This window comes from Oncorhynchus tshawytscha, linkage group LG08, assembly GCF_018296145.1.
Source record: "Oncorhynchus tshawytscha isolate Ot180627B linkage group LG08, Otsh_v2.0, whole genome shotgun sequence".
Lineage (NCBI taxonomy): Eukaryota > Metazoa > Chordata > Actinopteri > Salmoniformes > Salmonidae > Oncorhynchus > Oncorhynchus tshawytscha.
This window is the reverse complement of record NC_056436.1, coordinates 28,281,517-28,299,295: the sequence shown is the minus strand read 5'-3', so window position 1 is coordinate 28,299,295 and position 17,779 is coordinate 28,281,517. Positions and strand designations below refer to the sequence as shown.

The window sequence follows — 17,779 nt, the reverse complement described above, 5'->3', positions numbered from 1 at the left end:
TATCTCACCTTCCTTTCCAGGGAGGAATAATTCACTTGGGGTTTAAATGCTCCGCTGCTGTTGGGAGACCTGAGCGAATACCTCAGGGAGCATGGTGGCTGACCCCCATTTCATATTCAGGTCAGAGAAACAAGACAGCGCTGAGAGACTGTTAACATGGAAGAATCAATACATAACTGGCTCTCCCTCCCAACGCCTGAGATCTCACCAATCCCTCCAACACTTACCTAGCCCCCAAGAGGCAAGACAAGAAACCATTTGATAGAAATCAGAAATAGTCACAGTTGTACGAGTGCGCTGGGCCCATTTCTAAATGCATTATGGGGATTACACACAAAATCACACAATGTTACATTTTCAAATGTGTTAAGAATGCTTCCCAGAACCCAATTCAAATCCTGGGTTACCAAATAAGCCTGAACAAATCCTTCACATTGAGTTCTTACTCCTTTGAACTCTGTAACTGGGAGAGGTCCGGTCTGCAGGGCAGGTTTTACCACTCCAGGCACAGACAGAGACACCTCAGCAGAGAGAATGGGCTAGCCTAGCACTGGGCGAGCGAGAGAGAGAGAGCGAGAATGTATGTATACCCAGGTCCACAGGATGTCTGGGAGCAGAGAAAGAGGCTGCTTGACAGTTACATCAACATAGATATCTTTATTTCCACACTGCTGGGGCTGGCTCATCGCTTGGTGAAAAACACAAACACTGACTTTAAATGCAAGGGACATGATTTAAATCAAATACATGTAATATCAACGATACATCTTGATATTACATACATTCATTTTAAAAATCATAATATTCATAAGTTACATTCAATGCTAATCTTGAGGCATTGCTGTTCTTTTTTATTATTATGTTTATTGGATATTTAAAAAACAAAGTACATGTTCAAATTGATGCACATGATTAAGAATCGTTGAAGATAAACACAAAAAAGTCTACAACCTATTTCAATTGTGGTCCTCTTTCAAGATAGCATTTGTCAAATATGGCATATGTGGCAAAATAAAAAAACAGAAGCTAAAATGGCAGGTCAATATGGTTACTTAGTCATATGAGAGCACAACAACATACACACACTATAGACAAAAGAAGGCTACTTGGACATCATCATTGGGCTAGGATGGATTGCTCACAGAGGCACCCTATCCATTAACCAGCATTTCACCTTCCTTTTTAAGCTACTCAGAGTAGGAATAGTTTTAACAGACTATTCCACTCAGAGGCTCCTGAATATAAAAAAGTACCTTTCCCTGCCAGGCTTCTACACACAACACGTTAGCTAGCTCTATTGTTGGGTTTGTATGAGTCTCTAAAATGGGGAAGGAAGTGAGACAAAATGCCTAGGAGCTGCTTCATGAATGATCCTATGAACCTGACTAAGTCTGGTCTGTGTGACCCTTGACTTAGAGGGCAGCCAGTTGAGCTCCTGAAACTGTCTGGTACCAATACGAGTACTGTAGGTGGGCTCAGATTCAACTTGTTCTGGGATATCCTGAGCTTGCTTTTTAGTAGATTATTAAGCCTTCAAACCAGGAGGTGCTAGCATCAAAAAGGACATTGGATGAGCACACTAGCACTTTCTTTGAATCTTTTTCCAACAGCTTAGACTACATAGCCAAGAATTTGGTCCTGGTGTAGCACATACTCCTCAGCCTGAAGATTCCCCACTTGCACCAACGAATAGCTAGCTTTTCCGTGTCACCGACTGGTAAGACGCTTCAGGTCCTGGGTTCAAGCCTCGGTGTGAGCCGAATCAGGAGGAAGTGGCACTCGCGACACTAAGCAAGCAGCGTGATGTCCCTTACTCTAGCAGTGTAAAGCAGCGTGATGTCCTTTAACACTAGCACTTTACCTAGTACCTTAGTAGCCATACTCCTCCCCTGCCAGGTTGCCATCTAGTGTACATCCTAAGTAATGAACTGCTGTTCTGGCTGTGAGTACCTGTTCTGCTAGCTGTACCCTGATGTCTGAGGACTCGCTTAGTTTCATTTTGGACCCAAACAGAATTCCTTCTGTTTTGCCGAGGTGCGGAGACAGCTTGTTGATGTTAGTGAGCTCTGCACTCAGTATACTCTCCAGAGTGGTTTGGTTTATGTGAAACACCAGGAGTGCAGAGTCATCTGCATAAAGACACGGGTGACATTGAGCAAGCATCCTTGATATCTTTAATGTACAGCAGGAATAACAGAAGCCCAAGCACACTTGCCTGTGGCACGCCACAGCTTATTTTACAGTGAGCTAATGAACATAAGCACAGTATCAGTCTGGCTTCATCTTGGGGGTGGTAGAGAGGTATTTTTATCTTTGTATTATTTGTCCTTGTTGGATTTCCAACGGGTCTTGACTTATTGATGGTCTGGAGGAGAGTGTAGTAAATGTAATCCATGTGTTTGTTGCAGAAGCCCTGTGCAAACACAAGACAAACAATTACAGCACTGATTAATAGGCATGCCATACTAACGGCAGCAGCAAACACACGCTGAGCCAACACTCTATCCAGTTTTACGGAGGAAAATAATATTCTATAGGACTAATGCCCATACAGTCATTACTATTATAGTGCTACCATTGTATGATACTTTTATCACATGATAACAGATTGCCAAGATAAGTAAATACAGCGAGTGACTGAGAACACCAATGCTGATACACTTGGTGTTTTCAATTTCATATTCAGCCCTAGAAATAAAATAGGTGTAGTTAACACTGAGCAGAAAATAAACATCTACAAACAACAGATGCAATTTTTCAAGAGCATCTCTTCCGGTTTTCTGCAAAGTGAGTTTGACTAAAAGGAAAGGAAAGGTCAGTTGTACAACTGAATGCCTTCAACTGAAATGTGTCTTCCGCGTTTAACCCAACCCGTCTGAATCAGCCATGTTATCACCATATCACTACCCATCTGTTCACACTCATTCAAGAGGCAAGACAATCTCTCTGTAGCAAAGACATCTAAAGCTCACACAGCAGATCCTGACTAAATGTGGTAGCTAACATTTAGCTTCAACAACACTGTGTTATTCTACAGGTCTAGTATAGAGTATGATTATCATACCAGTGATACACAGACCCATGGATTTCATTTACAATATGAATTATTTTAAAACAAGCACACTATATCACACAGGAAGGAGAGTGTACATCTCAGCATTTATCCCATTAGACTGAGAAATGACAGTGAAAAGGCCTGCCCGCACTAATCCCAGGGGAGCACTTTGAATGTGTTTTGATGATCTCATAGGTCAGTGTTACATGTTACATTACACAAAGGGTTAGCCACTTTGCCTTAAGGGAATAGCAGATAAAACAAGGATTCTATTGAAGCCCTGATGTAACACACCTTGACCAGGACACGTGTACAGATGTAGGATCTTAATTTGAGCCAGTTTGTTACCGCAGGAAAATAATTCTGCAGCAACAGGAAATGTGAATTATTATGTAGATTATAATAGATTTAATTCATTTTTCGAAAGGGAAAATCAAGTCTGAAATTTCAATGTTGAAATTACAAACTTCAGAAGACTTTTTAAATGTCAAATACACAAGTTTTCCATTTCCTGCATTGCACGAACGCTCTCTTGCAACAGGGTGATCAAATTAAGATCCTACATCTGTACAGCCATCAAACATGCTGAGCTCATTACAATACAGCTTGTGATGATCCCTGTTCTTCTGCTCATCTCTCTCTCCCTCACCCCCCTATCTCTCCCTCCCTCTCTTCCCTCACAAAGTCACAGAGGGAGGGCTAGCTCCATCTACAGCTACATTAAATGTGCTCTCCACATTTTCTTTAACTTTGTGTTCTAGATTTTTGTTTGTTTTACTCTTACTCAACATAAATTGTAGTAGGCCTAATAATATCAATCATCTGGCATTTTTTACACCAACTACTGCTCAATAACATAACCATAATTCAAACAAATGATTCTTGCTTAAAAAACTCAGAATCTCCCATTCATATTTATATAAAGTGCACTGCACAAACTACCAGAAAAAGTTGTTCCATGTACAGTAACATGTTTCTGGGTCTACCAACATTCTGAATGAATGATATTTACAAGTACATTTCCATGTTGTTGTTAGTCTTATACTATACCTGTGTTATTGTATTTGTATTATGTCCAGCATAACATATTTAAGATAATATAAGAACTCTCTCTTGAATACACAACTTATTGAGCATATACAACTAACCTTAGGGTTTAGTAGGTTCTCCTAAATGAAGCATCCTTGGATGAATGAAGGAGATTGCTGAAGAAAAGTTATTGTATTCGTTCTGTTTCATTATATGTTTATTAAATGTATTTCATAGAAGTAGAAAGCTTATATTATGCTATGTAATTTGTTATATAGAAATGGTATTGTATGCAGTTAATTCACATATATAAATCCTTCAATATAATAGACTATCGACGTCTTCTCTTGATCCTGAGATTGTCCTTTTTTATATGAACCAGATCGTATTGTTTTGGCGCAGAATAAATTCCCCGTACATTCCACTGAATCAGTCATGCGGGATTTTCAAACGAGGACCAAAGTGATGCTCGACATGGCAAAACAGTGAAGTGCAGATAGCTGAATGTAGGCTACTTGTGCGTGTAGCCTATGTATGTACTTGTTTGTCTGTTTGTTCTATTCTTGTCTAAAAAAATTAATGTGTGTAGGAGTGTGCATCTGAGAGAGGGGGAGAGAGAGAGAGAGAGAGAGAGAGATGGAGCGAGAGAGTGCATGCACATCTGAAGATGTATAATCGTTTTTCATGAAAAGGCAGTTGCATTTGTGTAAATTTAACACGGTGTAAATGTATATATTTTAAAGTTGATGATGGTAATGATTGGCATAGATGGCATAGATGCACATGCATGTGAGAAGGCTAAGGGGTTTCAATAATTGGTTAAACAAGATTGAGGTTACAATGTTAAGTGGTAGGCCTAAATCATAGCGCGAAAAGATGAAACGAGGAAGAAGAATTGGTATAGGTAGAGTTTGATTCATACATCCAAATTGTGTTAAATGTGGGATTTGAATCCCGCAACTCTTAACCCAGAGGGTTCACTTACCAGAGGCACAGATAAAAGACATCGTCGTCGCCAATTAGCCGTGAGTCAGTGGGAGCGCTGATTGCCAGAGGCGTTAACTCGTTTTCGCTTTAACGTCGTCCTCCTTTTAAGATAGAAAGTCCCTGAGGAGGGCTGGTGTTTAGAATTTTATAAATAATGTAACAATTTAAACGGCGAGGGGCAAGCGAGATCCAACAGATAACGATATTACGCACAATTATTTCCCACACAGCACTGTAAAGTATTAGGCTATTAAACACACGCAGGTAAACAATCTGTGCGTTATTTGATAGCTATGGCTAGAGATAGCTCGTGCTACCTATACGATCAGGCTATTATTTTAGTATATGTGAGCTAATAATTCTCTATGTAGCTTAATAAATGAAATGGCATACAGTAAATTAGGCCTCAAAATCTGTATAGATTTCAATATAGCCTATTTTTTTTTAAAGCTAGTAAATGTAGTTTGTTTTAGCAATACATTTAGTCATGATCTCTGTGTGATATGGCTTAATGCAACTTGCTTCAGAAAGAACCTTTGAATTTAAGGAGAGGCAGGTACAAAAGAGAGACGGACCACTTTGAAAGCATACTTTCATAAATGGGTAGACGGATAAACAAATAGCCTATACTGTTTTTTTTTTTAAAGTTACCATACTCAAAAGCACCCCGGGCCAGTCACATATCAGTAATGTTAACACATGAAAAGTTCTAATTGGCTTCAAAAACATACTGAAAAAATAAATAAATAAATAAATACAGATGCAGTACGCCTATAAACAGTAGTAAACCTCACACCTTGTCATGCGCCATCCCTCATGGACAGAGAGCGGCTGTAGACTGAAGAAATCCCGGTCATAAATTAGATCACACGTTGAAAACTTTGCTCCAGTTGAGATGCAGTTGAGATGCAGATATGATGAGTCCGGAACTGAAGTTTGGTAGAAAACAAATCTAGAGGGCGTGTTCCACTACGATTTCCGTTCATCAAAGTCTGTCAAAAGAAATTACATTGATTTTTGCATTAGTCAATATGTTTTAGCTTTTCAAAGCGTAAACATCGGTCTAACGATGAAATACTGCACTTTTGACATAGCCTAGGCTATCTAAAAAGACTGCCAGAGAGGCAACTGACGATTCATAAAACTCACGGGTCTGTCTCTGTTGATAAATCTAAATCAATATTCAAATCTGTTTGAAGTGAGCGGGTATGCCAGTGTGAGTGTGTGTTTGTTGTCTGTGGTGTGTGTGTGTGTGTGTGTGTTGTCTATGTGTTTCTGTGTGTGTGTTCCTCAAAGCTTTTAAGATGATACATTTACCAAGCCGTGACAAAACCCTCGGCATATTGTTTTTGTGTGTATACAGGTTTAACATTCAGGTGACGTCGGCTATTAGTTGTGGCTTGAGTCAATATCAATGGCGGAAATCAGTTACAATTTCTGTTCTATTAACTATTCAACTAAAGCCCCTATTCAACTATAATAATAATAATAAACATGAAGATAACATATGTGAGCTATGGATAAAATACATTTGTTTTTTTGTAGAGGGATTCCATAACGCAATTCAACCTATTATTATTTACACATATCACAAATTGTTGTGAACCGATCATTCAAAATGTAAGCCATTAGGAAATACATTTTGTGGAAAAAAATGACGTTTTCATTATTCACATTCATTTAAAAGAACTATACCTTTGAGAGAGAAAAACAGTCTGCCTTGATTTTCTCCTGAAGTGCATGTGGTCCACTGAGTTCTCCAGTCATGTCAAGGTTGCTGTAAAAATGCATCCACTAATTTAAGTCGGATATCACCCAACTCCTGCAGGGATGGTCTTCTCTCTGATGTGTTCCAACCACGACATCATGTGTTAACATGGCTGGATATTTAAATCTATTAATTTAAAAAAATAAAAAAATAAGCCACCAGGAATTATTATTACTCTGGCAATAATATATGAGGCCCAAATTTTTGGTTAGTCTGCCTCGTCTTCCCTATCCTGGCTGAATTTTGGTATATCAACTTGATCGAAGCGGGCGCTCTGTGGATGGGAGCAAAGTTATAAGGAAATAAGACTCCCCAAATCCCCCTTGCTACGCAATGGAATGTGAGAGAACCGTGTTTTTGCCTCCACTTGGAGCGCTTGCTTTTCGCTAGGACGGTTTTTGTCATGGCCCCAGAATTGTCATGGATTCGTGGGGAGTGCTCCATGTTGTTATTAGTTCTTGTTATTAGTCATTATTCGGGAGATGAACAGGCTGTGGATATTGCTTTTACCTTGCCCACTGATCTGGAACCATTTATGAATCGTGAGAGTAGTTTCCCTTTTACCATGATTGGGAACATTTTACATCAAAATTGTTATATGTGCTAAACAGACGTCAATAATGTATATTCACGAAATGGTTAAATGTCTTCTGTCCACTAACCACTCAAATGAGTCCTGATGCAGGTAAACAACTGTTCCTATTCCTTTGCTAAGATTCCCAGCCCTGTGAGTTTGAGGTTTTATTACTAATTTACTGTCAGCTCCGGGATGAGAATGTTGTCAGTCGCCCCCTCGCTGCCATTGGCTGAGGAGTTTGCGTCAAAAAGTAGCTGGCGACATTTGCTTCTCAGCAAATTTCCCCGCGAGAGAGGCAGACCCCCATCTCCGAGTGCTCCAGACGTTCTCATTGGCCAGACCTTTCTACAAATCCAACTCAGCAACTTCACTCAGAACAGACTAACAAATTATAACCGTATGTATTTTACCAACAAAAACGCGTTTGCACTCTACCATACATTGGTGCAAGTGTTAAAGATGAAAGTTTTGTCGGTCTTTTTATTCTAATATATCCAAAGCGACAGTTACTTTTGATTGGTTATCTTATAGGATTTCGAAATTATAGAGAGAGCTATTTGATTCAAGGAAAGGATTGGACAAAGAACTATCTTCTCCGGCCACAATCCTGAGTAAGTTGCTATGTATTATTATTATGATGATGATGATTATTATTAGTAGTAGTAGAGGTTATCATTATTATAGGTATAGAGTCGTAATTATAGGACAAAATGATGAATAGGCTACCTATTAGCCTATATGCTATACAAGCGACATCCCACAGGAAACATCCCGCAGAAAAAAATTGCCTATAACAATAAAATAAATAAAAGTGTGTATTAGGCCGTATTAGGTTACTGTGTTTGTATAGCATATTTACGGTCATATTTATCCAGGAGAAAGAGAGAAACGTCCTGACACATGGTAATCGACTAACTAAACTCATTAGCCCACTGAACACTCCGGTGACTATTGTGTATGGATCTTCAATGTGAAGCCTACTGTAGGACACTGGAAAACAGTTTTAAGACGCAGTTTCTGTTCTACGTGCCAATGAATTTGATAGTTTTTAAACTCAGTGCTAGTTTGTAGATACATTTAAATCCAAGTTAGGCCAATAATTTGAGCCGTAATGTTCTTCAAAATGAATAGTATCTTATAAAAAATGGAATAGCTAATGTTTATTCGACACTTCAGATGACTTTGTTCAATCTGCATTCCAGTTAATTCTCTCAGTTTGTGTGAAAATGCATGGAGACAAAGGGCGATAATTGATAAGGCGTGTAGTGAAGCCTCTCTCTGCCTGTAGGTACAACAACTCCCTCCCCGCTCAGTCCACCATGGAACAACCAGGCGGGACAGGGCACGCGGGAGGATCGTGGCAATTCTCTCAAATATAGCCTGCATTGCAGAAATGTTGCACTTTTTTTTATACAGAGCTGTTTTCGTTGGTTCATGCTATATTTGTCGTGGCAAACAGCTTCAAAACAAATTGCACACATTTGCTTAAAAAATGTTTTGTTTGATGCAGGGAGGGAGTGTGTTTATCCATTAAAAAAGTCAGAAATCAAAAAGTCCAATTCCCATTCTAAAAGTGAATATTTTTCTAACACTTTAATATCAATTGAGTAGACTAAAAACAACACTATCTGCTAATTTAATTGTCAATATATTCTTTAAAAATATAGCCTAGAGGCTAGGCTAAAATGTAGCATATATACGCCTGTAAATGGATTTCTTTCCATTATCCATATGGCTAACTACAACGAAAAACGTGTTATGAATTGTTCTATCATGATTCTGCATGCCATATGGATATTACATAAAATAGAGGAACCTATGTATTTTTGTTAACACTTATTTTCGTCAGTTTGCAAAATTATTATGACCGAATGCTGTGCAGAGTTGAGGATAGCGTCCTGTAATTAGGGTGCGCGTGCCACCAGGATTATCTAATTAATTAATCACCCAAAAAATGTATCAGAATTAATTATTGGACAGGGTCATTATTATTGAACGGGTGTGCAACTGCTATACGATGTCTGTTTTAAGAGTGACAGATTGAGTGGAGGTAAAAAAAAAAAAACAACGTTGGATGGATATTCAAAAATGCAACTCAGATGGAATAATCAAGAGACACAGAGGGGATAAGGGTGTGGGTCACCACACATTGAATTTAAGCCAGTTTTCCAGGTAGAAATATTCCAATATCATCGAATTGTTCAATCTTTATGAAGATACTCTGACTTGCCTGACTTGCCTAGTCAAATAAAGGTAAAATAAAATAAATAAAAATACTCCTGGAAATATATTAACCTAATTTAAAATCTGAAATATATTTGTAAAGTCATTGACGTGGAAAGTGGCATACTATCGAATACATTACAGTTAGTCGAATTATGCTCTCATTTGTAAACTCAAAAACGGATTTTTTTCCTGTGTAATATTATTTTGAGATTTCATTGATTCGTCACCAATGTCATAGCATGAATAAAGCATGCATTTAGCAATAAATGACATTATTTATGCCTATTAATAGGACCTATGCCTATAATCCAGGCCCTGCATGAATCATCTTTGTCTAAATAGTTTACTTTATAACAGTTTGACTGGCAGGGCTGATGTGTCCTCCAGCCCAGTACTAAGGTTTTTTTAATGGGTTTTAGTACCTTTAGATGAGTCAAGAGGCGTTTTGACAGTGGGAGATAGGGGGAGTTAGCCTATAACTTGGAATGGGGTTGTCTGTTTGGTTAACTCAAGTCCCCTAAGCATATGGCCTCGTTATCAAAACATTTCGATTGCCTTCTGAACGTTATTCAACCTTGGAAATCTAATTACAGAGAGCAATTAATTAGGATGGAAATGGTGAAGAACCTATTGGGCACAGTCGAGTTCCCTTCAAGTTTTAAGTTGTTAGCTGAAGTAGACTTCTGTTTTCACACTTTAATGACACCCTATTCACATTTACAGCGATTACTGGTGCGGACAAAACCAAGATGCAGAGTGAAAAGCTTAGGGTAGTGAAATACCTAAATGTACAAAATGGTCCCGATAAATTCACTGCATTGTTAGCTACTTTTTGCCAAGGTTTTTTTTGTTATTTGTCGGCTCTAAAGTGTCTTTGTCTCGGCCCCCATCAATTCCCTTATATTTGACACAATTAGTTGGGTTCTATGTAAATTGTGGTCCTAGCTGATTCCCAGTGTGTGTGCATTTGAGCGACTGTGTTTTGTTCTTTGAGAGAACTTGTTGCAATTATAGGATGTTGCTTTTTTGGCCGGGGGGGTTGGTGTTGGGGGGGGGGCAACGTTTGTCAAGATGAGCCAAGCTCAAGGGGACAGCTGGGGGTCTGGGACTGTTTTAAGAACACACTGCGGCTGGATAATATTGTTTCCCAAGTAATCACAGCGCTGAGTCCATCAAATGCTATTTAAACCGAATGCAACTTGCTTTACTAAATGTCTTATCTTATTGTGATTTCTGGAACAGGCATCCAGCGGCAAAATCGAGACAGTGAGAAAAAGAACAGATAAACAACCAAGGACATCTACGGGCCTTACCCAATTTTCAACATTTTCTCCAACTTTACCCCCCAGTCCAACATTAGCATGATGTCGTATCTGAAGCAACCACCTTACACAGTCAACGGACTGAGCTTAACGACCTCCGGAATGGACCTTCTGCATCCATCCGTAGGCTATCCAGGTGGGTTTCAGAACTTTTTACGCTTGCGCATGGATGCTTTAATAATTTATGTCAACTCTTCATTTGATTAAATATTCCAATTAGGATCAAATCACGTAGGCCTATAGCCTGCTAAAGCATTAATGCATTTAATTACAAAAACATGCCAATGGATTCTTGCTAATAATGCGTAATTATATTGCTGCAATGAGGGAAGACGTCAACTAACTGTTGCATTCTGTAGTACTGACTTTAAAAATCTTCTTTCATTAAATGTTTGTAACGTGTCATTGGTCCTGAATTCGTCTTAGCTCTGGATAGCAAATACATGTGAAATAACGTTTTTATAAGTTACACTTAAAATGGAATACAATTCATTCCCAGTTGTCTCAATAACCCTGCTTCACTTTCTGTTAAAATGTTAATTCTACCCACATGAAATTAAGTTATGCATCTGTTTATTTTCAACAGCGACACCCCGCAAGCAGAGAAGAGAAAGGACGACTTTCACACGCGCCCAACTTGACATTTTGGAGGCACTGTTCGGCAAAACTCGCTATCCTGATATATTCATGCGCGAGGAAGTAGCACTAAAAATCAACCTACCAGAGTCTCGTGTACAGGTGAATGTTGACCAACGCAAAACATTCTCTATCTATATAACCCTGTGACCGTCATTGAAAATAAGAATTTGTTCTTAACTGACTTGCCTACTTAAATAAAGGTTAAAAATAATAATAATAAATATCCTCTGTTTGTGGCAACTCAAACGAGGAGACAGATAGTCATAACAAATATTGGCATAGCATTCATAAAGAGAACCTTTGAAAAAGTTAATGGATTAATCAGTCTACTTTTTAAAAGTTAACTGTTGACCAGTGCTTTTCAACTTCAGTATAATAATGCATATCCAAAGTCTATGATCAACACAACACATATTTTCATCATTATTTGGTTTACACGTGCATAAAGAACTGTTTGGTTTATACGTCAAATGCCTATTTTCGTCACATTTTGGAAACTGTATATAATAGATGGCCTGCCTTAAACGTTTTGGGTGGTTAACTGTGTTTGCTATTTTGTCTTTTTTTAGGTTTGGTTTAAGAACCGAAGGGCAAAGTGTCGCCAGCAGCAACAGCAGCAGCAGAACGGGGGCCAGAACAAGGTGCGACCAGCCAAAAAGAAGAGTTCTCCAGCCAGGGAAGCGAGCTCTGAAAGCGGGGCGAGTGGCCAGTTCACACCGCCCTCAAGTACTTCAGTCCCGACCATCTCAACCAGCACCGCACCGGTATCTATCTGGAGTCCAGCCTCTATCTCTCCGATGGCTGACCCTCTCTCTACCTCCTCTTCCTGCATGCAAAGATCATACCCAATGACCTACACACAGGCCTCGGGATACAGCCAAGGCTATGGCGGATCAACGTCATACTTCGGCGGAATGGACTGTGGTTCTTACCTTACTCCCATGCATCACCAGCTGTCTGGCCCCGGGACGACACTCAGTCCTATGAGCACCAACGCTGTCACAAGCCATCTGAGCCAGTCCCCTGCGTCCCTCTCCACTCAGAGCTACGGAGCCTCGGGGCTAGGCTTCAACTCCACGGCGGACTGCTTGGATTATAAGGACCAAGCGGCATCCTGGAAACTGAACTTCAATGCAGATTGCTTGGATTATAAAGACCAGACTTCATCTTGGAAATTCCAAGTCCTGTGAAAAAAACAATGTGTAAACTATTCAAACAAAGACAATGATAAATCAAACATATAGCTCTGACATCCTTCAATAAGATATATGCTTAAAATACTGAATATTCGTGTCGTCGGTAAGGAACTGCGAGAGAGAGGGGGCTATCGGTGGCGCCTCGCGTTGTTGGCATGATGTTTGGCCCCAGCCTGTAGAGGAGAATTTAGAATTTATTTTAGCGTTGGCTAAGAGACTTTATTTTCATTAACTTCACAGGTTGTAGCCCTCTCACATGTATGTCTGTCAGTGTGTGCCTCTATGCTTACAACACCTGTTGGTTAATTTAAGGAAAACTCGGAGGTGACCCGTAGTAATTTATGGTACATCACAGCCAGGGAACAAATCCTTATCCCAGAACAACATTGCTAGAGGAGCGGATCTTTTGGTTAAGAGCTTTGGATGGACAGGCTTCGTTTAAGCCTTATAACTTGCCGACCTATTGGTAGAGAGACTGATCAGGATGGTGTGTGGACTGCGCGCACCCGAGGCGACATGGATGCACTACTTTATTTAAGAAAAAGTGTTTATAAGGAATCAATATGTAGTTTCTAAGAGACAATCAGTGTGTGTCTTATATAAATGGTACATATGTGTTTTTTAAAATCTGTGCTAGCCTTCGAAACTGTGATCTGTTGTATTGTATGCAATTTGTGAGCTCCCTCGCATCAGCGATGACTCTCTGCTGTGATTTTAATAGATTTGTAACTTTTTGATCAACAAAAAAATAATGGATAATGAGAAAATAATTATTATTGCAAGAGACAACCTGACTGTCCAAACCCATGGTAGAACATCTGAGGTGATACTGGAAAAGAAACTTGATTGCTGAGAGCTCTCTAGATTTGCGCGTTGTTCTCCGTTGATCACACGCTGATTGTGGATACCTAACATGGCTCCAAAGATGGTGTGACCCCACCGCTGAACAGACATGAATAAAGGTCCTGTGATCTGACCCCCCTCCCCCCATTTATCAATTAACTTAATATGGATTCACTATTGACTGTGTGTGAGTGTGTGTGTGTGTGTGTTGATTATCATATTTATGTATTTTACAAGGTCATCCTTGGACCAATATGGATTAAACGTTGTGTAAGTAGGTCTTATATGTACTGTATGTCCCCTCACCTTGAATCAGGGGCGGAATGGGACCAAACATCTGCCCTGGCATTTCTAACAGGAGGACACTCCCATTTTCTTTGCCCCCATTATTAGCCTGATAATGATCATTTTGCTGATAATGATCCTCATAGGAGTCATAATTCAATTTATTGGAATAATAGAGAAAGAACACCCGTCTCGTGTGTTTTAAGGATATGTTTATTGCAAAATTAACAGGACTTCAGCCATTCAAGCAAAAAGTCTAACAAAATCTTGGTAGGCAAGATAAATGCCAGTAGTCTAGGCCTATGCAATGTTATCTCCTCAGAATAAGATCTTTCCCAAATAAATTAATGAACGAATGTCAGTCATATAAAAGACTCACAATAACAACAGCAATAACAACCTCGATCATATTAATATTCAAACGACATAGAAAAAAACCCTGTTGACTAGTTGGGATTACCTTTTGACAGCAAGAGGGCGGGCTGTTTTATCATTTCCAGAGAGATTTTAACGCTACTTCAGGTTTTAGGAGGTGTGTTAATTAGGCCTGTAATTACCATCTTAGTAAGCAATCATTAGCCACACTTGGCCGTTCAATATCCTCCAATCCGCCTCAAACGGTAAACAGGCAGCCTGCTGTCTACAATGACCATTGCTATAATAAAGAAAACATACGGTGTAAACCTAGCTGTGTTTCAATCATAATAGATCATGGATAAATAATACCAGAGTTGGCCTATTTCAAGCCATAAAATGGTTGTTGCTTTTTTTCTTTGTCAAGCCCAGTGATACAAAACGTGGATTTGACTTATTCACGTTGAATCCAAAATAAATATGATACGATGACAGTGAACAGCTCTGCGTCGTGTAATTGCGCTATTACAAAATAAGAGTTTATAATTTCAGAATCAGCCAGGGTCCAGGGTAGGCTATAGCACATTTTAATTAGCCTATGTTTCTTTGTTCGTTTCCTGTCCCTCGTTTTAGATAGTCTCAGCGACAGGAATGTGCTTCTTGGGAAAATTGTGTTAATCCTGGCCTCAAAGAGAAACTAATCCCAATATTTTACTAGCGGGTTTCTTTAGGCACAGGGCAACCGCGGTTTAATTCAAGCACCACTGCATGCTTCTACCCAACTCTGCATTCCATAGGCTGGCCTACTGCACCAGTTCGTTTTAAGCAGCCTCTCTACAAACAAACTTTGATTGAGTTTTTTGTTCAAAACATGGATTGACTCGATCTCAAAAAAAATAATGAGGTTATAGCTATTCAAATTCATGCAACTTGGTAATACTATGGACAAATTTTTAAGAAACTCTAATTGCATATTGCTAAACTGAAGCTGCCCATATTCAGCAAACTGGAATTGTTAAAATCAATTAAAAGGGAACAAAAGACGTCTAATTAGTTAAGTTAATCAAAGATATTGAAGCACAGCTCTCTGCAAAAGTTCCACTATGACGTGTAATTGCACAAAGTTTCAAGCTTGCATTCATAGTTGTTTTTGGACCAAATCCGATTTTGTTAGGGGGTGCAATGTTTATAAGAACAATTGGCACCCCGGAGTCATCTGAAGCCAATGGAGAACTTCTACAAAGCTAAATCTGGAGAAGGCAAAGAAAGGCGGAGGGAAAGGGGTTTTAACGTCGGCTCTGGGTTCTTTCGGAAAGTCTGACTCTAGGCATGCAACGTTATTGTGAGTTAACTGAGAGGCAAAGTCAGAAAAGCAATCGAATCTTTAATGCCTCTGCGGTAATTGTTAGAAGTCGAACATTCAATTAGTATCCTTGACATTGCAAACAATCCTTCTTTCTTTCGAGTCCTCACACGCTAATTAAAACCCGGGCTTGAAATAATCGAACCATTAAAAAGAATAAAGATTTAGATGTTATTCCTTTGCAGAAAAGGGTAGGCAAATGAACACTGCGTGTGTGTAATATGAATTATAATAATGATCAGCTAAAATAGATAGACAGTTTAGATGTAGGTAAAAAGTTCAGTCGTATTAACATACTAAAGGCCTACTTGAGTGCAAGTACAAAACTGTACAACAAAAATTACATACATACTGTATGCAACAATTAACAATGAAACAATAATAATAATTAACATTTAAACAATAGCTTCAATTATCTGTTGCATGCTTATTCATGAGCTGGCGTCTCCTCGTGCTGTGTCAACATCAACTGGCCTCTGCCCTGCAGACTGTACAATGTGTTTCCATAGTGTTTGGAATTGAAGGTCACTCGCAGGAAGAACAAATTTAGATATCAACTGACAACTTTTGGTATGCTATAAGTATTTGATTTGAGCGTTTGACATAAATGATCAGTGTTCTTAATGGGAAATCCTAACGATAAACGCGTTAGTTAATATTTAAATGCATTTGTGCATAAAGGGATTAGCTCATAAATTCGATTTACTTGCGGGAATTAAGCATTCTGATTGGACCCTAGCGCACAGAGCCATTCACACCACATTCATGAGCGATTCTAATGGTAATATATTTTTTAAATCAACTAACTAACAATAAAATCCCTTTGCAATTAGACCAAACTGATAATGATGAGAGCGTTAACATCAGGTAAATAGCTAAATATCTTCTATCAATGCTTATATTCAACAAACATTTTTAGAAGTCAAATGGCCTGCTAAATAACTGTCAGACAGTGTAGCACATTCATCTGAGGAGCAAGTCTACGCGGGCAACTTGACGTAGGCCTACAACTTCACACACGCACAAAATGGCAACCACTATTTATAACAATAACAACAATAGACCTAACCAGAATAATAATAGTAACGCTACAAATAATACCAATAATAATACCAAGAAGTCGAGTCATCATAACCATCACAATAGTCACCAAACTGTCGCCTATAAGGGCCCTGTGTTTAGCGCAATCATGTAACATGCCTGGATTTTAACCTTTATTTAAAGATTTTTATTCAAACTGTCCACTTTTCATTTATGTCAGATGGTCCAGCATCATCCTTAGACAATTTGCTTTCAATTTTGGTGTAATTCTCATTTCTGGATGAGGCTTAAAATTAAGGATAAAATCTTGCTATGTCACGATTGTGCAAAACCCCAATTGCTTTTGTATTATTAAAATACATTGGTAACTAGCTATCCATATGCGTTCCTCCATATGAAGGATGTTACTTATTTGCCTTCCTGATGTGTTTAATCATCGAGATCAAACGAAGACGCAGGAGAAATCATTCATCGTGTCATGATCTCTTTTGCAGCTTCCTCGAGCCGGACTAAACAATAATGCACTCATTTTTACGTTTTAAATGTAACCTTTATTTAACTAAGCAAGTCAGTTAAGAACACATTCTTATTTACAATCACGGCCTACTAATAAGCAGGCCTGATTGATAAGTGCAGTGACATTCTGAGGGACACAATAGGCTCACTGAGGGTTATACCTTTTGAATGTGATGTTGTTTTAAGAGTGCACAAATCGCTGTGAGATTAGACATCAGGCACGCATATCCGTCTTGAAGACCCCATTCCTGCAGTCAGTCTCCGAGTTTTAATCAAGCGCAAACGTCGCTGAAGAGCATGTGGGACCGACAGACGCTGCATTTATCCCTCCTAGCTTTTGTCAGTGTTAAAACAATAGGCTACACTTAAAGCACTCCTTGTCCTGCCCAGCAATGCACCGCAACACCACGGTCGTGACGACCCACTCCAAGCCCTCACTGGAGACGCCACGATGCAACGCATACTCAGATTAATAGCCCAGAGTAACGGATCATGATCTGTGATTATAGGCAACATAGGCCTACGAGGTCATCATCGACAGACGCTTCAACAGAGAAACAGGTGATGCGCACCGTTTA

The 17,779-nt window shown here is 39.2% G+C and overlaps 1 protein-coding gene and 1 long non-coding RNA gene across 2 annotated transcripts; one reads left to right on the top strand and one right to left on the bottom strand.

Annotated features, from left to right (window-relative positions):
• Positions 1-678: 678 nt before the first annotated feature.
• Positions 679-7,522, bottom strand: LOC112257152. Its single transcript, XR_002954520.2, has 3 exons — positions 6,767-7,522; positions 5,868-6,063; positions 679-2,413 (listed from the first exon to the last, which is right to left on the bottom strand). It is a non-coding gene; the product is annotated as an uncharacterized LOC112257152 (long non-coding RNA).
• A 184-nt stretch (positions 7,523-7,706) lies between these two features.
• On the top strand, positions 7,707-17,064 carry otx2b (orthodenticle homeobox 2b). Its single transcript, XM_024430174.2, has 4 exons — positions 7,707-8,027; positions 10,885-11,100; positions 11,551-11,702; positions 12,173-17,064. The coding sequence occupies exons 2-4, from the start codon at positions 11,004-11,006 to the stop codon at positions 12,791-12,793; spliced, it is 870 nt and encodes a 289-aa protein (XP_024285942.1). The 5' UTR covers positions 7,707-8,027; positions 10,885-11,003; the 3' UTR covers positions 12,794-17,064.
• The last annotated feature ends 715 nt before the right edge of the window (positions 17,065-17,779 follow it).

Coding starts and splice junctions, on each gene's coding strand:
- otx2b (XM_024430174.2), top strand. CDS start 11,004: ATGATGTCGTATCTGAAGCAACCACCTTACACAGTCAACGGACTGAGC. Junction 11,101..11,550: donor TCCATCCGTAGGCTATCCAG/GTGGGTTTCAGA, acceptor TATTTTCAACAG/CGACACCCCGCAAGCAGAGA. Junction 11,703..12,172: donor TACCAGAGTCTCGTGTACAG/GTGAATGTTGAC, acceptor GTCTTTTTTTAG/GTTTGGTTTAAGAACCGAAG.